This window comes from Loxodonta africana, chromosome 17, assembly GCF_030014295.1.
Source record: "Loxodonta africana isolate mLoxAfr1 chromosome 17, mLoxAfr1.hap2, whole genome shotgun sequence".
NCBI classification, from domain to species: Eukaryota; Metazoa; Chordata; class Mammalia; order Proboscidea; family Elephantidae; genus Loxodonta; species Loxodonta africana.
Window position 1 is genome coordinate 38,427,703 of NC_087358.1, and position 19,644 is coordinate 38,447,346.

The following is a 19,644-nucleotide window of genomic DNA, read 5'->3' on the forward strand; positions in this document are numbered from 1 at the left end:
CTTTTGTATAAACTGTGTACCAGGGACTGAGCTAGGTTTCTTGTATAAAGTTACTTAACCAATAAGTGAAATCCCTGCAAACATGTTTGTGTTAAATCTTAATATTAAAATCGAAAGATTATAAGATACTTCGTTTAAGTTACATCTTCAATTTAAATGAGACAGAGAAATCAATGCAGTTCGGATTTCATGAAGTGTTTAAAATGATAAAAAGCTTCTGACTGAATAATTATTTCACTTCTGGGTGCTGTTGCAAGCTAAATTGTCCAATACATTCCCTTTAAAACTCTTCTCTTGGTTAATCTTAACATTTTGCGAGATTGAGGGTTGCAGATAACTTGTGTACAATGAAGCAAAGGAGCATTATATCCATAAAGGAGCCCTTGGGCAGTCAGAAATATTTTATCATGGTAGGCATTATAAGAAACATAAACAGGCTTTTTTTTTTTTCTTCTTTTTTAACATGTGTCCAGAATTTATGATTTGGTTAAACAGTGTATTTTAAAGTTACACATATTACAATTTGTAAATCTAAAATCTTATATAAGGGTCCCTAGTTTTTTTAGTGGCACAATGGTTAAGCACTCGCTAACTCAAAGGTCAGGGTTCGAAACCATCAGCCGCTCCATGAGAGAAAAAACTTGGGATCTGCACCTGTAAATATTTCAGCCTAGGAAACCCTATGGGGCTGTTCTACTCTGTCCTATGGGGTCACTATGAGTCAATTGACTGGGCCCCACCTAATAACAGCAACAATGTCTTATATAAAAAAAGCCCACACCAATAAAAATAATAATAATAATGGCCTCTGTGCATTTATTTAGAAACTGAAAAGTAGGAAATTAAATATCTTAAACAATTAAACAATATATTAAGCATAATGTCCACTAGTAAAGGAGAAATTTCTATAATCTCTAATGTTATTCATGAATTAGTCATTTACCTCTCGACTCAAAAATTGCCAAAAAAAAAAAAAAAATGCTTGTGACTTCCTGTTACTCCCAGGGTAAAGTGTCTGTAAGCACCAGGGTAAGCTGTCACCCCCTACCCCCATCACCTCTCACCTCACCTGCCACATACCCATCAATCGCTCTGCTTCAGACTTTCTAGCTTTCCTGCTACTCCTGAATCTTTGCACTCACTATTCCAATTGCCTTGAATCCTTTTCCCCTAGATATGCCAAAATCCACATCCCCTAGCATCCTTCTTTAAGTTTTTGCACAAACATCACCTTTATGGCAAGGCATTCCTCAAATTATGTAGTTAAAATTGCAGCCACAACCCCTACACTCACTAGCTACACTCCTAATCCTTCTTCCCTGCTCTCTCTGTAGCACCTAGCACCTTCTAAAGTACTGTGTAATATATGCGTTTATATGGGGTTATTTGTGCACTCCCACTAGAAATAAGTACAGGGATTTTTTTTTTTCCCCCCATTTTGTCGATGGATATATCCATAAATGTGGAGCCCTGGTGGCACAGTGGTTAAGAGCTATGGCTGGTAACCAAAAGGTCAGCAGTTCGAATCCACCAACCACTCCTTGGAAACCCTGTGGGGAAGTTCTTCTTTGTCCTCTAGGGTCACTTCATGACAATGGTTTTGGTTTTATATCCATAAACTTAAGATAGAGTGTGATACATACTAGGGTCTCAAAAATGTTTGTTGAATGATGGAGTGCATGAATAAGCACACTGAGTAACTTTCAGACTTTATGCCTCATATGATCAAATCTTCCTGACGACAACCAAATAGGCAAAAAAAAGAGCTATTTTATTAGGAAAACACAGTGTATTTCTTGTCATTTAAATATTATTATACTTTTTTACTGTTTCCTGGGTTCCTATCACACTTCTCATTAATAACATAATTATAACAAAATGAGTGTATCAAGTGAATTTTAGCATTATTCTCTTGGTTAGAGTAACATTATTGCACTGTTTTGCATTGTTTTTTCCTATAAATTCTTGCCCATCTCCATACATAGAGTACAGGCACTGATTAAGGAAGCTGTTGTTGGAGAAGCACTCATTTAGATTATCAAACCAAAACAAACCAAACCCACAGCCATCGAGTCGATTCCGACTCATAGTGACCCTATAGGACAGAGTAGAACTACCCCATAGAGTTTCCAAGGAGCGCCTGTGGTTTCAAACTGCCGACATCTTGGTTAGCAGCCGTAGCACTTAACCACTACGGCACCAGGGTTTCCTTTAGATTATTACATTTATTTATTTACTTACCTACTTACTATCTTTTTTTTAATTGTGCTTCAGATGAAGGTTTACAGAGCATATTAGTTTCTCATTAAACAATTCATACACATATTGTTTTGTGATATTGGTTGCCAACCCCACGATGTGTCAACACTCTCCCCTCCTCGACCTTGGGTTCCCCACTGCCAGTTTTCCTGTCCCCTCCTACCTTCTCATCCTTGCCCCAGGACTGGTGTGCCATTTAGTCTCATTTTGTTTTATGGGCCTGTCTAATCTTTGGCTGAAGGAGTGATTTCAGTACTGAATTGAGTGTCCAGAGGCCATACTCTATGGTTTTTCCAGTTCTGTCAGGCCAGTAGGTTTGGTCTTTTTTTGTGAGTTAGAATTTTGTTCAACATTTTTCTCCAGCTCTGGCCAGAACCCTCTATTGTGATCCCTGTCAGAGCAGTTGGTCATGGTAGAGAGGCACCATGTAGTTGTGTTGGACTCGGTCTGGTGGAGGCTGTGGTAGCTGTGGTCCATTAGTTCCTTGAACTAATCCTTTCTTTTTGACTGGTTTTCTTCATTCTCCTTTACTCCAGACACTTTGGGACCAGTGGAGTGTCTTAGGTGGATGCTATTACATTGATTTATTGTTCTAAGTTGTGAGGTGAGAACATATGGGGTAGACATGACTTACACACTGGCAAATAATTGCTGATCAACAAATAATATCATTAATTTTTTTCTGATTTCATTTTCAAGAAAAGAATGGAGGTAAATTCATTTTTTTCTATAGCTTAAATTGAAATTCCTAAACATTTATTAAAATTAATATTATTGATATTCACAATAAACAATTTAAATCTATATAATTTCTAGAAACAATGGAGGTTAGAAAAATATAGTTGTTACCAAATTCTATTCCATAATTCCGCTTACTCTAGTATCCTGCATATTGGAATAATGAAAACTCTATGTATATTTAATAATTTGAAGATTACCTTTTCAAAAATCTCCATGTGGAGTAATATATTTCCAAAGCATTTTAGATTCATACTGTGATTGAGATTTGTATTTAAAAAACATGTCCTTATTTACATTTTTGTCATCTTAATTCCAGTATTAAATTATGTTTTTCCAACTGTTTTTAGGTTATATTCAGTTGGAGGCCGTGATGGAAGTTCCTGTTTGAGTTCAATGGAATATTATGACCCTCATACTAACAAGTGGAACATGTGTGCTCCAATGTGTAAGAGGCGAGGAGGTGTTGGAGTGGCCACATGTGATGGTTTTCTTTATGCAGTAGGAGGCCATGATGCTCCAGCTTCAAATCACTGTTCCCGGCTACTAGATTATGTAGAGAGGTAAGACCCCAAGAGCACTGTGAGAGTGAAAAAGACAATGCAGATGACACCATGGCCTAATTCAAATAATTGTAAAAACTGCACAGTTTAGGAAAGGTAAATTCAACTCTTAGAGCTACCTTTTTCCTCCCTTCCCTCCTCCCTCTCTTCTTCCATCTCTCCTTTCCTTCCTTCCTTCCTTCCTTCCTTCCTTCCTTCCTTCCTTCCTTCCTTCCTTCCTTCCTTCCTTCCTTCCTTCCTTCCTTCCTTCCTTCCTTCCTTCCTTCCTTCCTTCCTTCCTTCCTTCCTTCTTTCCTTCCTTCCTTCCTACCTTCCTGCCTACCTTTCTTCTTCTTTTTTTTTAAATTAATATTTACTTAAAGCTGTACAATGTTTCTCACAAGTACTCTTTAGATTTTTCCTTGATTTATTTTAAAGATTGATTAAATCAAATCTTTGAGTAATTTACTAAATATGTATGTTTGTTAATTCTTTTTATGAAGATTGACATTTTATTTATTTGCTCTCTTCATCCTGTCTTGCTTGTTCTACTACCTCTTCAATAGAGAGTTATGGACTTCTTAGTTTTATGGCAGACCTTTCTCAATGTAGGACAGAATTATTAAAACTACGTTTATTATCTATAATCCTGATATATGTAGAAAATATATATCATCTCTCACTTCTTCTTAACTATGATATGCACAGAGACTGAAGTAGAAAGGCACCTTAGCTTCAGGCTTAGTCTAACAACCTGGACCCTTCCCAGCATGGTTCTAGCTCAGCTGTCTCTAAAGGCTGGCCATCATTTGGAAATGTTATGTAGTGTGCAGTGAGGTACAGTCAGTGAGAAGACTTTGGTGATTTTCCTGTTACATAATAATTGCCCATGCTCAATATGGGTAAATGGGAATAGAGATTATTGGAATAAATTATTTTATCAATTAAGGTAGGTTGAGTTATTCTGTGAAGCCCTGGTGCCACAGCAGTTAAACATTTGGCTGTTTATTTTGTGGTAACAACCTCAAAACTCTCTGTGGCTTTATTCCAAATGCTTATTTATTATTTCTGCTACATAGCCATGATAGCTCCATGATATTACCACTCTGGGACCCAGAGTGACATAGAAGCTACAATCTTGAGCACTGTTGAGCTGCATGTTCAAGGGAAAAAAATCCCAAGAGTGGTGAATTGTTCACTAGCTAAGTAACACAATGCTCCTCTGTTCACATTTTAATGAACAGGTTTGGCTGCTCACATAGCCACCCAAAACTTCATGGATGTTGGAATGACACTATCCTACCTTGCACCGTTTAAGGACCATTATAATTTTCATTTTGACATTAAGAAATCACAACCTTTATAATCATGCTTGTAAGTGGTAGAGTTACTGGAAGAAAAAGGCTCGTTTTTACTTCTGATTATTTTTTCTGAGGAAATGCGATTATTTTATTCTGTGGATAGACCATTAGCAAGCGATGGGTTTTGGTAAACAGGCTCTTCTCAGACTTAAGCCACTTCACAGATAAAACACAGAACCATGCTTATTAGTATTGCTATTCTGTGAGATGTACTATAGCCTTATGGCTGTATATGCATAGAAAAGGGCATTAAACAACACATTTTCATATCGACAGGTGTAACATGACAGTGATCAGAGTTAAAATAAACAAGATGCATACAAAGGAAAATGCAATCATATATTTAAAGCATATTGTGATCAGACTGACAACTTACACTTTCCTCTCCTAAATTCTTGTGAGAAATGATTTAAAAAAGAATATGATGAGGCTCCTACATTTACCTTGAATATCTAATATAAATGCTGCTAACAAAATGGTATTTTACTCACATATTCTCTTCTAACTTTACTGTATAATATATTGAAATGTTGTTTGTGAGAAGCATAAATAATTCAGTCTAGGATACATTTATGATGCAAAATTAGATTCAAATAAGTGTACCTATTTTAAGTACCGTGGGGATGAGCAGCTTAAGTAATGCGGAAGCACACAACATTAACATGATTCTTATCCTAGCTCTTAGTCCATGTCAGGTTAATACCATTTTTGTACTTTCTGTAATTTATATTCTATATTAAATGTTTTACATGTAAATCATCAATAAATCAAGACACAATGATGTATTTACAGGACAATTTTATACATATAATGTGAAGAATATTTTTAATATGTAGTCATAGGCAATCTGATCATTAGAAATAGCAAGAGATAGTTTACAATCCTACGTTTTACTATATATATACATATAATATATACGACAATTTTCTTATATCACAACCACTTTTTAATTGTACTTTAGATGAAGGTTTACAGAACAAACTAGTTTCTTACTGAACAGTTAGTACCCCTGTTGTTTTATGACATTGGTTAATGACCCCAGGATATGTCAACACGCTCCCTTCCCAATCTTGCACTCCCTGTTACCAGCTTTCCTATCTCCTCGTGCCTTCTAGTCTGGTGCGCCCCTTTAGTCTCATTTCATTTCATGGGCCTGTTCAATCTTTCGCTGAAGGGTGAGCCTCAGGAGTGACTTCATTACTAAGCTAAAAAGGTGTCTAGGGCCATACTCTCGGGGTTTCTCCAGTCTCTATCAGGACAGTTAAGTCTCGTCTTTTTTTTGTGAATTAGAATTTTGTTCTACAGCTTTTTCTAGCTCTGTCTGGGACCCTTTATTGTGATCCCTGTCAGAGTAGTCAGTGGTGGTATCCAGGCACAGTCTAGCTGTACTGGACTCAGTCTGGTGGAGGCCATGGTAGATGTGGTCCATTAGTCCTTTGGACTAATCTTTCCCTTGTATCTTTAGTTTTCTTCATTCTTCCTTGCTCCTGAAGAGGTGAGACCAGTGGAGTATCTTAGATGGCCACTCACAGGCTTTTAAGACCCCAGACACTACTCGACTCGCCAAAGTAGAATGTAGAACATTTTCTTTATAAACTATGTTATCCAATTGACCTAGATGTTCCCAAGACCATGGTCCCCATGTATCACAATTATTTTTTATGGAAATGTGAAGGTATTATATATTGCTAGTATTAAGGTACGGTCATCTAATGCTTAAATATATTATTCAGATTCAGGCTCTCTTGAGCATAAAGAACATGGGCACTTCATATCAGAGCAGGTAAGAAAGCAAGGATTGGGCCAGAAATGGAAGGAAACCTAGAATAGTTGATGAAACAAATGTAAAATACTTTTGTGGCCCAGCCTCACCCTAGTGGAAACATCTTGGTAAATCAAATCAGTGTCAGAAAGGTACAGTAAGTTCTGGCAGAATTCAGGTGACTTCATGAGTGTCAGAATACAATTGTGCTCCATAGAGTTTTCAATGACTGATTTTTCACAAGTAGATTGCTAGGCGTTTCTTCCAAGTCACCTCTGGCTATACTCAAACCATCAACCTTTCAGTTAGAAGCTGAGCACATTAAGCCTTTGCACTACCCAGGTACTCCATCCACATACTAAGAACTTCCTAATCCCACCTTTGCAATATCCAGTCTTGTCCTCAATCTATTTTTCATACAGCAGATGGAAGTATCTTTTCATAATGCTAGTAGCACAAGGGAGTTTTCCTTTGTAAAAATTATCAGTATTATAATTAAAAAATATATTTAAGTCATGTTTTCCACTAATTAAGGTTCCATGTGCTAGTAATGACCAAGATTATCTTGTCTACCTCTATATTCTATATTCTAGCACCTTGCAAATTCCTGACGCAGAATACGTACTCAAGGGTTGCTCAATTAGTTATGCACTAAGAAAATCAGACGTCAAGTTTTCCCCAAGGAAAAGCACCTTGGGGGAAACTGCAAATACGTACTCACTAAAATAGGTAGATGATGGACAGATTTTTATTTGTTGTTTCTAATTTACATGTTAGTGTTCATTTTCATAATTATAGACTGTGTATCAACAATTTATATGTATTATAGGTGTTTACTCAATAGAAAATTTTAGACCTAGGTGGGAGCCTACAACAGTTCAAATATTTATTTAAAAGATATTGATTTATATCTTATCCAAACGCTATTAACAATTAAGTGTCAAAAATACCTTTACATAACTACAATAAACAGAAAAATCTTTGTTCACTATTTAGCAAAATCTACCCCAGTCATATCAAAAAATGAATCTAAAATAAGAATTTTTAATATAGTTCTGCCAAAGTAGAATAGATAGAAATACTGTCATATTTTGACAGAACTGTATTAAATATTCTTATTTTAGATGACTTTTTCTGAGGTAGATTTATGTCAGGTATATAAGGATGGATATATTTTTCACTTAAATTAAAATCTTTTTAAAAATAACTGTAACCATTCAGATATTAGGTAAAAATGGAAATTTGGATTATTTCATTTCTCTACAATTTCATCCTTTTGGTTTACACATAATCCAAAAGTTGCAGCAATTCTAAACAATGAAGAGAGATATTAAAGGAAAGACTTTAATTTAAATTATGGATACATAAAAAAAATTTTTTTTTTTATCCTATGCTTTAACTACGCTCCCCTCCCCTTTGCCATCAAGTCGATTCCAACTACTACCCTCCCCATTGCCATCAAGTCTATACTGACTCATAGAAACACTATAGGACCGAGTAGAACCAGCCCATAGTTGTTCCAAAGCTGTAATCTTTACAGAAGCAAACTTGCACACCTTTCTCTAGCAGAGCAGCTGGTGGGTTTGAACCTTGGAACTTTCAGTTAGTAGCTGAGTGCTTAACCACTGTGCCACTAAGGCACCAGGCCTTAACTAGCATGTACATATATAACTGTAACTCATGTTTTGATATATTTGAGCTTCTTAAGTTTTTACAAACCAGTATTGTTTAAAGTTAAAAAGTTAGTTAAGAGCTTTTGACTTTTTTCAAAGGTAAGTGTCTTCTTAAGATCTTATTGCTGGAGCCAGCTGAATAGGTATAGCAAGACTACCTAGTTTGTTGTTATTTTTGTTTTTCTATTACTGTGCTTGCATAATCTTTGCCATTTCTTTGTCAGTAAATTATATTTAATTTCCTGGTAGCTATATAAAAAAGATGGAGATTCTGCGACAGCCTTCAGACTTAGAAAAAAAAAAAAACCATTGGCATCAAGTTGATCCCTACTCATAATGACCCTGTAGGACAGAGTGGAGCTGCCCCATAGAGTTTCTAAGGCTGTAAGTCTTTATGGAAGCCGACTACCCCTTATTTCTCCCATTCATATGTAGAAGCCCTGCTTTTTAAGTGGATGCAACCGTTGTTAACTGACACCACCTCTAAACTAGTCTGCAGTAGGATTAGATGTTTGCTCCAATGGCTTACGAGCTAGGTGCCATTTTTCTAAGTGCCCAGTTAGAGACAAGGAGTGACAGAATAACCTGTTGTCTTTGGAGAAATATGGAGAGCTGGTAAAGTGGTAATTTACCTACGAGTTTTAAGGGAGAAGTACAATTCTGTGGAAAGGTAGATAGGCATAGGTGACATTTCCTGTATAGATGGAAGGATATAATCCTGTATCAAACTTCAAAATTCCTTTTCCTGCTGGGAAAGGTTGTTTAAAAATGCATAATTTGGGCTCACAGTGTTAACAATAGCCAGATATTTGTCATATTAGTAGACAAGGTGATTATATAATATATTGCTACTTAGTTTTGAGCTGTTAAAAAGTATTTTTAAGTGAATTTTAGCCAATATTAAGATCCCTTGAGTATGCTCTATGTTCTATTGATTGACAATAGTTCGTCATTCTTAAAGCTGTAATTAAAGAACTCTGTCTGAGAAGAGTCAGCATAGCTTGCCCTTGCTTTCTTTCTGCTCAGTTAACAACTCATTTCCTCTCCTCAAACATGAATAATGGATATAATGAAATATGACCTAAGTCAAAATAGGATTCTTCGTATACCTTCACAGAGAAGATAAATCTAATTAACTTTTTAAAACACTTTTATCTAAAAATGAGCAAAGGATATTCAGTAGGGAAAGAGAAATCTAGTTCTTCCATCTTCTTAATTTTTCTGTGTCCATGATATTTTTAAGGGAATCATAAAGGAAGATAGCAAGAATATGGTATCAACAAATGCATCCCCAAAACTACTATATTTTTTTTTTAAATCAAGGTTAAGCACATAACAATAAGTCTGGAATACACTGAGAATGTTAAGAAAAGTATTTATTTTTTAACACTGCTCTAACTTCTTCCTACTTTATTATAGAGTTGAAATTGACAGGTAATCTCCTGACAGTGAACTCCAAACCATTTCATTTGACCCAAAGTAACAAGACTGCCGCAGCTGAATAGAAACAGGGAATACTCTCTTAGAGTTTATGTGGAAAATTCTATGTCGAGGAATATACTTTGATAAGAGAATAATTTATATCTTGAAATGTGAATTTGAAACCAGAAAGTCCTGTCTTATTTGGCTGCACCCTGATCTTTCAACCATTTTCCAGTGTGTATTTTTTTTTAGAATTAATAAGTGTTTATTGCAGATGACATGAAAATTTTTGGGAAAAATTAATAAGGGAAATCAAATTCAACTGTAACTTTGCCACCCAAAATTACTCGTTAACACTCAGATGTTTTTGATTCTCTTTCTGTCTTTTAATATACACATTCTAGCAAAAATTAAATTCTAGCAAACTTTTATTCTATTTCTTGGTCATTTTCTACTAACGCAGACCCTTTTTGTGAGAAATACATCATATAATGAGTATTGAAAATATTAGCTGAATAAATAAATAGATGATGGACGTGCATTGTCTAATGGTCTGAGTCTTTTGATCTTAAATCCTACTGAAGTTTATGCCATTTTTTTAAAGTGATTTTGATCAACAAGACATTCTCACTAGGACCAAACCCTTAGTTTCTTTATTTTAAAATAAAACCTATTAGATATAGACGTCATTAATCATTTATCACTTTTTTACAGTTTTTTTCAAGATTGTTCTTGTAATATATGCAGATATTTTACACTTTTTAAAAATAAATGTATTTTCTTCATGAGCTTATTGATTACCTAATTTGACTAACAAACTTCCCAAAATCTTGTTGTTGGTAGGTGCTGTCAAGACAGTTCCAAATCATAGTGACCCCGTGTACAACAAAATGAAACACTGCCCAGTCCTGTGCCATCCTCACAATCATTGCAATGTTCAAGACCATTGCTATAGCCACTGTATCAATCCATCTCATTAAGGGTCTTCCTCTTTTTCGCTCACCCTCTGCTTTACCAAGCATGATGTCCTTCTCCAGAAAATAGTCCCTCCTGATAACACGTCCAAAGTACACAAGATGAAGTCTCCCCATCCTTGCTGCCAAGGAGTACTCTGGCTTACTTCTTCCAAGACAGATTTGTTCTTTCTTCTGACAGTCCATGGTATAGTTAACATTCTTTGCTAACACTATAATTCAAAGGTAGAATTCATTGACCACCTTTCATGTGCATGTGAGGTGACTGAAAATATCATAGCTAGGGTAAAAAAATTTTTTTTTTTTTAGGGTGGGGTACACCTTAGTCCTTAAAGTGACATCTTTGCTTTTTAATACTTTAAGGAGATCTTTTGCAGCAGATTTGCCCAGTGCAATATGTCATTTGATTTCCTAACTGCTGCTTCTATGGGTGTTGATTGTGGATTCAAGTGAAATAAAATCCTCGCCAACTTCAATTTTTTTCTTTGTTTATTGTAATGTTGCTTATTGGTCCAGTTGCGAGGATTTTTGTTTTCTTTATGTTGAGGAGAAACCCTGGTGGCGTAGTGGTTAAGTGCTAAGGCTGCTAACCAAAGGGTCGGCAGTTTGAATCTGCCAGGCGCTCCTTGGAATCTCTATGGGGCAGTTCTACTCTATCCTATAGGGTCGCTGTGAGTCAGAATTGACTCAACGGCACCGGGTTTGGTTTGTTTTTTGGTTGTGTTGAGGTATAATCTATACTGAAGGCTGTAGTTGTTGATCTTCATCAGTAAGTGCTTTATGTCCCCTTCACTTTCATCAAGCAAGCTTTTGTCATCTGCATATCACAGGGTGTTAATGAGTCTTCCTCCAAGCCTGATGGTCCATTCTTCTTCATATAGTCCAGCTTCTCAGGCTTTTTGCTCAGCATACAGATTGAATGAGTATGATGAAATAATATAAACCTGATGCACACCCTTCCACATTGTAAACCACACAGTATCCCCTTGTTCTTTTCCAATGACTGCCCCTTAGTCTATGTACAGGTTCCACATGAGCACAATTAAGTATTCTGGAATTCCCATTATTAGCGGTGTTATCCACAATTTGTTATAATCCACAGAATTGAAAGCCTTTACACAGTCAATAAAACACAGGTAAACATCTTTCTGGTATTCTCTGCTTTCAGCCAAGATCCCTCTGACATGAGCAATGATATCTCTTGTTCCTTGCCCTCTTCTGAATTCATGAATTCTAGCAGTTCCCTATCAATTTACTGCTGCAACAGCTTTTGAATGATCTTCAGCAAAATTTTACTTGCATGTGATATTAATGATATTGGTCGGTAATTTCTAAATTCTGTTGGATCACCTTTCTTTGAAATAGCCATACATATGGATCTCTTCCAGTGGATTGGCCAGGTAGCTGTCTTCCAAATTGGTATAGACGAGGAAACACTTCCAGTGCTGCATCCATTTGTTTAAACATCACAATTGGTATTCCATCAGTTCCTGGATCCTTGTTTTTCACTAATGCCTTCAGTGCAGCTTGGAATTCTTCCTTCAGTGCCATCAGTTCTTAATTATATGCTACCTCCTGAAATGATTGAATGTTGACCAATTCTTTTCGATACAGTGACTCCTTCCACCTTCTTTTAATGCTTCTTGAGTCATTCAATATTTTGCCCATAGAGTCCTTCAAAGTTTTGTCTTCAGGTCATTCAGCTTGAGAAATGCCAAGCATGTTCTTCCCTTTTGGTTCTCTAACTCCAGGCCTTTGCACATTTTGTCTTCTCAAGCCACCCTTTGAAATCTTCCATTCGGTTCTTTTACTTCATCATTTCTTCCATTTGCTTTAGCTACTCTAAGTTCAAGAGCAAGTTTCAGAGTCTCTTCTGAAATCCATTTTGGTCTTTTCCTTCTTTCCTGTCTTTTTAATTACTTTTTGCTTAGTGGCTTCAAACAACTATTTTAGCATCTTTCATGATTCTATGACTGGACTCAGCTAGACTCTTCTACTGTACTTGATAATGGCTGATGCGTCACTTATTTAGGGGCTAAACAGGGCTGGATCGTTCAAGACAGTTCTTTTACAGGGCTGACATTTGGTATTGGCTATCATCTGAGAGCTCAGTGAGGTCTGCCAACCAGAGCATCTTGGTTCTACTCCGCATGGCCTCTTCTTTTACTTAGGCTTCTCATAGTGTAGTGGCTAGGGTCAAAAGAGATGGTTCCAAAAGAACGAGGCTCTAAGAAGACAAGCACCCAATGGGCTACAAAAAAAAAAAAAAAAGGGCTAAGTCTCATTAATTCTCTGCTCGCATTACATTTGCTAATGTCCCATTGACCAACACTTTTAACAGTGATGTAGAAGTAGATGGGAATACCCAGAGGGATGGCTAATTAGGGAACAACAAAGTAAACATAAAATGCAATTATGTTTACATATTAAAAATAAATTTCCCCCCTAAAATCAGATACATATGCATCTACATTTTATACTCCCCTTATAGTTTCTATGAGTCAGAATCCATTCAAAAGCAATGGGTTTGGTTTGTTTCTTTTTTTAAATGTTTGGACCTGGAACTGGGTTCTGCATTCATCCCCATTTACTATTTTCTTCCAAGTAAGTCACTACTCATTGAAAAATTATTTTAATTTTACCCTAATTTATTATAGACTAAGTTTTATATTAACTAGCTTTCTTTCTGATCTACCTGTTTATATGATTTTATCAAATGTTTATCCACATTGTCTAAGCTATGTAATTATAATCATCCTATATACATTTTTGCTTTACAAATCTCTTTAATGTCAAGCTTTCTGTATCACGTTGTGTGTGTATGGATTTTTTTATATATAATTTTAACATAATTATTAGTGGTGCACAAACTCTGCCACCAGTATTATTCTTTAAAATGACTATTCTATCCAATTTATTCATTAAAACTAAAGTTGGAAAAACAGGTGAGAATGAATAAAATTTCCCTAAGATAATAATAAAAGTTCTTTCAGGCTATAGCAGCAATTTTCCAACAACATGTAAATTTAACTTAAAAAAATCTAAGGATTTTTTTTTTCTCTCCAATTAAATAAGAGAAAGAGAAATAGAGAAAAAGTAACTGCATCGGAAATAAAAAATTGGGCCTCACTATATATTGTGTAGACTATAAAAATAGAGTATTTTGAATATATTCATACCAATAAGTTGAAATTTTAGTTGAAATAGAAAATCCATTTTAAAAGTCACAACTTAACAAAACCTATACAAGAAGAAAGAAAAATCTCTTATGAACATATATGCAAATATCCAAAAGAAATATTACCATACATATAAAATATCTCTCAATAAATTTGTGTTCATTTCAGAAATACAAATTTGTTTTAAAAAAAAGTCCAATCCCTGTAACTCAAAACAATTCAATCACCCCATATGCATGTGAGAGCTAGGTGATGAAAAAGGAAGATGAAGAAGATTTGATACCTTTTAATTATGGTGTTGGAAAAGAATATTAAATATGCCATGGGCTGCCAGAAAAATGAACAAGTCTGTCTTGGAAGAAGTATAGCCAGTGTGCTCCTTGGAAATAAGGATGACGAGACTTTGTCTTACATATTTTCATGCGTTATCAGGAGCGACCAGTCCCTGGAGAAGCACATCAGGCTTGGTAAAGCAGAGGGTCAGCGAAAAATAGAAAGACCCTCAAGGAGATGGACTGACACAGTGCCTGCAACAATGAGTTCAAGCACAGCAACAATTGTGAAGATGGTGCAGGAGCAGATAGTGTTTTGTTCAGTTGTACAAAGGGTTACTAGGAGTCAGAACCAACTTAAAGGTACCTAGTAACAACAACAAAGTAAATAAAAGGAAATATCTCTGTTAAATTACCTAAATTAATAAATTAAAATACCTTTAATATATTAGGAAACTGGATATTATAAAAACATGACTTCTCCTCTGAAGTAATTTATAGATTCAATGTAATTCTAATTAAATTGTAAATGCTCTGTGTGGTGTGATTTTGAATATATGTAAATTGAAAGACTGATCTTAAAATTTAAATAAAATTGCAAAAGGCCCCAAATCCCAAGACAACCTTGAAGAAGAATTAGATATTAAGACTTATTAAAAAGTTTTAGTAATTAAGAAATTGTGCAATGGCACACTATAAACAACTTGATAAATGGAAAGATTATTGTCCAGAAACACAATACAGGTCTACGGACATTTGATTATAAGACCACCCCCAGTTTTGATGCTGTGCTAGGGATTCTCAAAAGTCTGAGCACGTAGTCAAACTCACAACTATGACATATTACAGTGAAACAAACACAGCACAATCAGCAAATGGTAGAGGTACACAGGGCAAAGCCCAGGGGAAAACCCAGGCACTAGCTCCCAAGATTTCCCTCCCAGTGGAGTCACATAGGACAGGAATAATTCCCCAGAAAACAAATGTGAAATGTTGTCTACCAGAGATTCTTGTTAAAGACTAAGTGCCCAGGGTTTTTCTTGGGGGCTGGTCACATAGGCTCTGTTTGCCTAGCACTTACCTGAATTCTGAAATCTCAGAAATGATGCAGGTGTTCAGCATAAACCATATGATCTGCGCAAACAGTTTAGATACAGTGAACCATTCTTATTAGGGAATGGAAAAAAAAAAAAAAAAGGCCAACAAGTCGATTCTGACTTACAGCAATCCCATATGATTTCCAAGGCTGTAAACCTCTATGGAAGCAGATTGCCACCTCTTTCTCCCTCAGAGCTACTGGTGGTTTCCAACTGCCAGTCTCTCAGTTAGCAGTCGATCGCTTTAACCACTGTGCCACCAGCGCTTCTTGGAATGGGGAAAACATTCCTGAAATCCAGGTTCTCATACTCTTGCCAAGGGTGAGCATTTCAATTACACCTTTATGAGCATGTCAGTCTCAGGTTTGCTATGCTAACACCCTTCTGTACTATGACAAAGGTAGAAGTGAAGAATACTGAGAAAAGGCCAATCTTTGTAACAAATGGGGTAGAGTCATTTGGATATCTCATGCAGAAAAAAATAAGTCTCAGCTTCTATATCACACCATACCAAACCAAACCAAACAAACCCATTGCCATGGAGTTGATTCCGACTCATAGAGACCCTATAGGACAGAGTAGAACTCCCTTATAGGATTTCTAAGGCTGTAAGATTTTTTTGTTTGTTTTTAATCTTTGCAGAAGTAAACTGCCATGTCTTTTTCCCATGAAGCAGCTGGTGGGTTTGAACAACTGACCTTTTGGTTAGCAACCAAGTGATTAATCACTTCTCCACCTGGACTTCTTATCTCTCGCCGTACTAAAGATCAATTCAAGAAGAATTTTAGATCTAGATGTGAAATACAAAACAATAAAGCCATAAAGAAAAATATTTCTCTTAAAATTAGAAACTTCAGTTCTTCAACATACATCATTAAGAGGGAAAACATTTAAAGAAGAGAGTAGGAGAAGTACTTGCAGACATATTACCACAAAGACATAGTTTCCAGAAATATAAAGAAATTTTTAAAATCATTAAGAGAATCGCAGAAAAACATGAGAAACATAGGCAAAAGACTTAAACAGGATCTCTTCAGCAGAGGATATCCAAATGGCAAATGAATAAATGGAAAAAGTGCTTGACACCATGGATCATCAGAGAAATGCAAATGAAAATCACAATATCATACTACTACCTACCCACCAGAAAGGCTAAAATGAATATAGCAGATAATATCAATTGTTGGAGAGGGTTTAGAGCAAATTAAACTCTCATGACACTCTTTGGCTGATAAATTGGTACAACCTCTTTGTAATACCATTTGGCAGAATCTACTCCATTTCAAAATATTCTTTCTCTTTGACCAATGAATTCCTTTTCTAAATACCAAACGGAGTTGCACGGAGATGAGAACAACTGAACAAGAATTTCATAGGAACCTTATCACAGTTTTTATAAAGTTTTTTTTTTTTTAATTTTATTTATTTTGTTGTTGTTGTTGATAATATACACAGTAAAACATGCACCAATTCAACAGTTTCTATGTGTACAATTCAGGGACATCGATTACATTCTTCGAGTTGTGCAACCATTTTTACCCTTTTCTGAGTTTTTCCTCCTCCATTAACATAAACCACTGCACCCTAAGGTTTCTATCTAATCTTTAGAGTTGCTGTTGTCAGTTTGGTCCCATATAGATAGTTCTTAAAAGAACATGATGTTCAAGGCAGACATTCTTCACTAGTTAAGCTAAACTATTGTTTGGTTTTAAGAAGACTTCAGGATATATTTTTGGTTTAAGGTTTAAAGATTATCTCAGGGCAACAGTTTCAGGGATTCATCCAGCTTCTATGGCTCCAGAAATTCTGGAGCCCATGAGTATTTGTAATTTTGTTCTGCTTTTTGCCCCTTTTGATCAGTATTCTTCTGTAGAATGTTTGATCAAAATGTTCAGAATTCTATGGAATTTGTGATCAAAACATCTCAAGGAAAAGGAGGCAGTTGTTCATGGATGCAATTAACCACACATTCCATACCCTTCTTCTCTTTCTGGCACTCCTTACTCCATTGCTCCAGATGAATAGAAGCCAATTGTGTCTTGGATGGCCACTCGAAAGCTTTTAAGACCCCAGGAACTATGCGATGAATTAGGAGGTAGAACAGAAGCACTAAACATGTTATTAGGCGAATTAACTGAGATGTTCCATGAAACCATGACCCTAAACCTCCAAACCAAGGAATTAAATCACATGAGGTATTTGGTTGTACATAAAAAGCCTCAGCAGCTGCTCATTTTTTTGTCATTGTTGTAAATATGTTTATCACACATCTTTTACCAATTCAACCTACTGACAGCACTTACAATAATTGGTGGCACAGCCCTACCATTAATCAATGCTACTTTTCCATCACCACAAACGGGAACTCACTCCTACCCCTGATAACCATTAATAAACTTTAGAATTAATTTACTTTACATTTCCCTCACATAAGTACTTCTAAAGCCATATGTATATATATTTTTATAATCTCATTAGGCCTGGTAGCAGTTGGCTTTCTTTACAAGAAGCTAAAATCAATTGTTTTGTTAATAACAGCGCTATTTTCACTCTTAATTGCTCAATTCACAAATAACTTATTAAGATCACTTCCAGTATAGAATGTATAATTCATTTATCTGAAATCTGTAAGCCGCTCTTTGTTGTTGATGTTTGCTGCACTGGAGGAATCCCTGACTCATGGGGACCCCATGTATAATGAAACAAAAAGCCGAATTGCAGACAGGGCCATCGTGATCCATAGGCTCTTCATTGTCTGATTTTCAGAAGTAAATCATCAGGCCCCTCCATCTGTCTTAACCTGGAACTCTAAAACCTGTTCAGCATCATAGCAACACAAACATCTGCTGCTACATGGGTGCTATCTGCTCATGAAATGTATTGGCTGGGAACAGAACATGGGTCTCTGCATGGAAGGCAAAAATTCTTCTACCAACGCCCCATAAGTCTCTCTTTAAAAGCCGTTTATCCATGCTCATTGCAAGGATTTTCACTTTTATTTTTCTTGTTTCTTTGTTTTCTAACTTGTTTTATTTTGTGTTACAGGCAAACATACCTGAGTGCTAATCACTTTTCTATTATTTAATTTGCTCTCTGGCTGAATATTGCCTCCACAAATTTTTGAAAACAGACATTCCCAATTCTGTTACCACAGTAATACTTTTATATTAAAAAAAAAAAAACTTTTATGTATTTTAAGTTGAATTTTAGTCCTTAAAGTTTGGGAAAACAATAATGCTTGCAAAATTAATGGTACCTCAAAAATTTTAATAGGAATTTCAAAGAAAAACTAACTTTTGTTCTCTTACCATATGCCTCCAGCAAGTTTGCATTTTACAGCCAATTTTAGCCACTATACACTGGTGCTTCTCTTGCCTGAGGGCTATCAACTTTAATAGAGTCTCTGAAACATTGCTCATATTCTGACTATGAAGGCCAAGGTGAGACATTGGAAAGGCAGACAGCCTAAATGCAAAAAAAACCTCCCCCTTTTATTTTTATAAACAGACAACCAGAGGCCAAAGAGAGAAGGCTTAGAATTGAATCTGTCAACAATGTGGAACTAGCAATGATAGAATTCATTCTTAGTAATTGTTTGGAAACTGTTTATACATCTGCCTATCATCTCCTAAGCTAAAACGGCTGTTTATTTCATTTTGGGGATAATAACTTTTTATGTCCCCAGGCTGAGAGGTGAATCCACCAGAGTTCCTGAATACAGAAAAATCCATTTAGAGTCATTAATGTGAGAACAAAGGAAAAAGCCACTGGGTACCACTGGGTAGTTTTGAAGTTATGTGGTCCTCCACCAAATATCTAAGAATGAGGGAAAAAGCAGCCTCAGTTTTGTCATTTTTTTTTTTTTTTTTTGCTGGTAACATATAAATTTAAATATTGTCATCATTATCATATATGTATTAAAAGGTCCTTATTATACATTAAAAATGTATTACTTACCACTAAAGATAAAAAAAAAAGATAGGCACATCAAATTTTAAGATTTAATGTATAAGAAGAATCCATCAGAACTTTGTATTTTAATATATTTATTTTTTATTATTAAAATATAAGACAATAGTCCTAAATGTCTAAAGTATTTTCTTACTTTCCTATGCAATATGAGTAGTTGAGAATTGTGTCAACACTAGAGTTTCACTTGAAGAACCAAGCTTTCAGAAATTCACTTATTATTGCCTAGCTTGCTAGAGTTAACTGTTTTCTCAGTTCTTCTGCCCTTTTTTGTTTCCTTATTTTTGGAATGTGATAGATAAAGTCTGCTTTGCAGACAGTGCTTGAAAAACAGTTCTGTAGAGCTGAAAAACAATTAAATGAGGACAAAAATATGACCAGGAAAAGCTGTTTAAA

The 19,644-nt window shown here is 35.6% G+C and overlaps 1 protein-coding gene across 2 annotated transcripts in view; it reads left to right on the forward strand.

The window, feature by feature from the left end:
• Positions 1 to 19,644, forward strand: part of KLHL1 (kelch like family member 1) — a 487,627-nt gene that overhangs the window by 459,328 nt on the left and 8,655 nt on the right. For both annotated transcript variants that reach the window (XM_003409439.3, XM_010589423.3), the window contains one exon: positions 3,348 to 3,560. In XM_003409439.3, the coding sequence (XP_003409487.2) occupies positions 3,348 to 3,560 (213 nt within the window). The remainder of the gene's footprint in view (positions 1 to 3,347; positions 3,561 to 19,644) is intronic.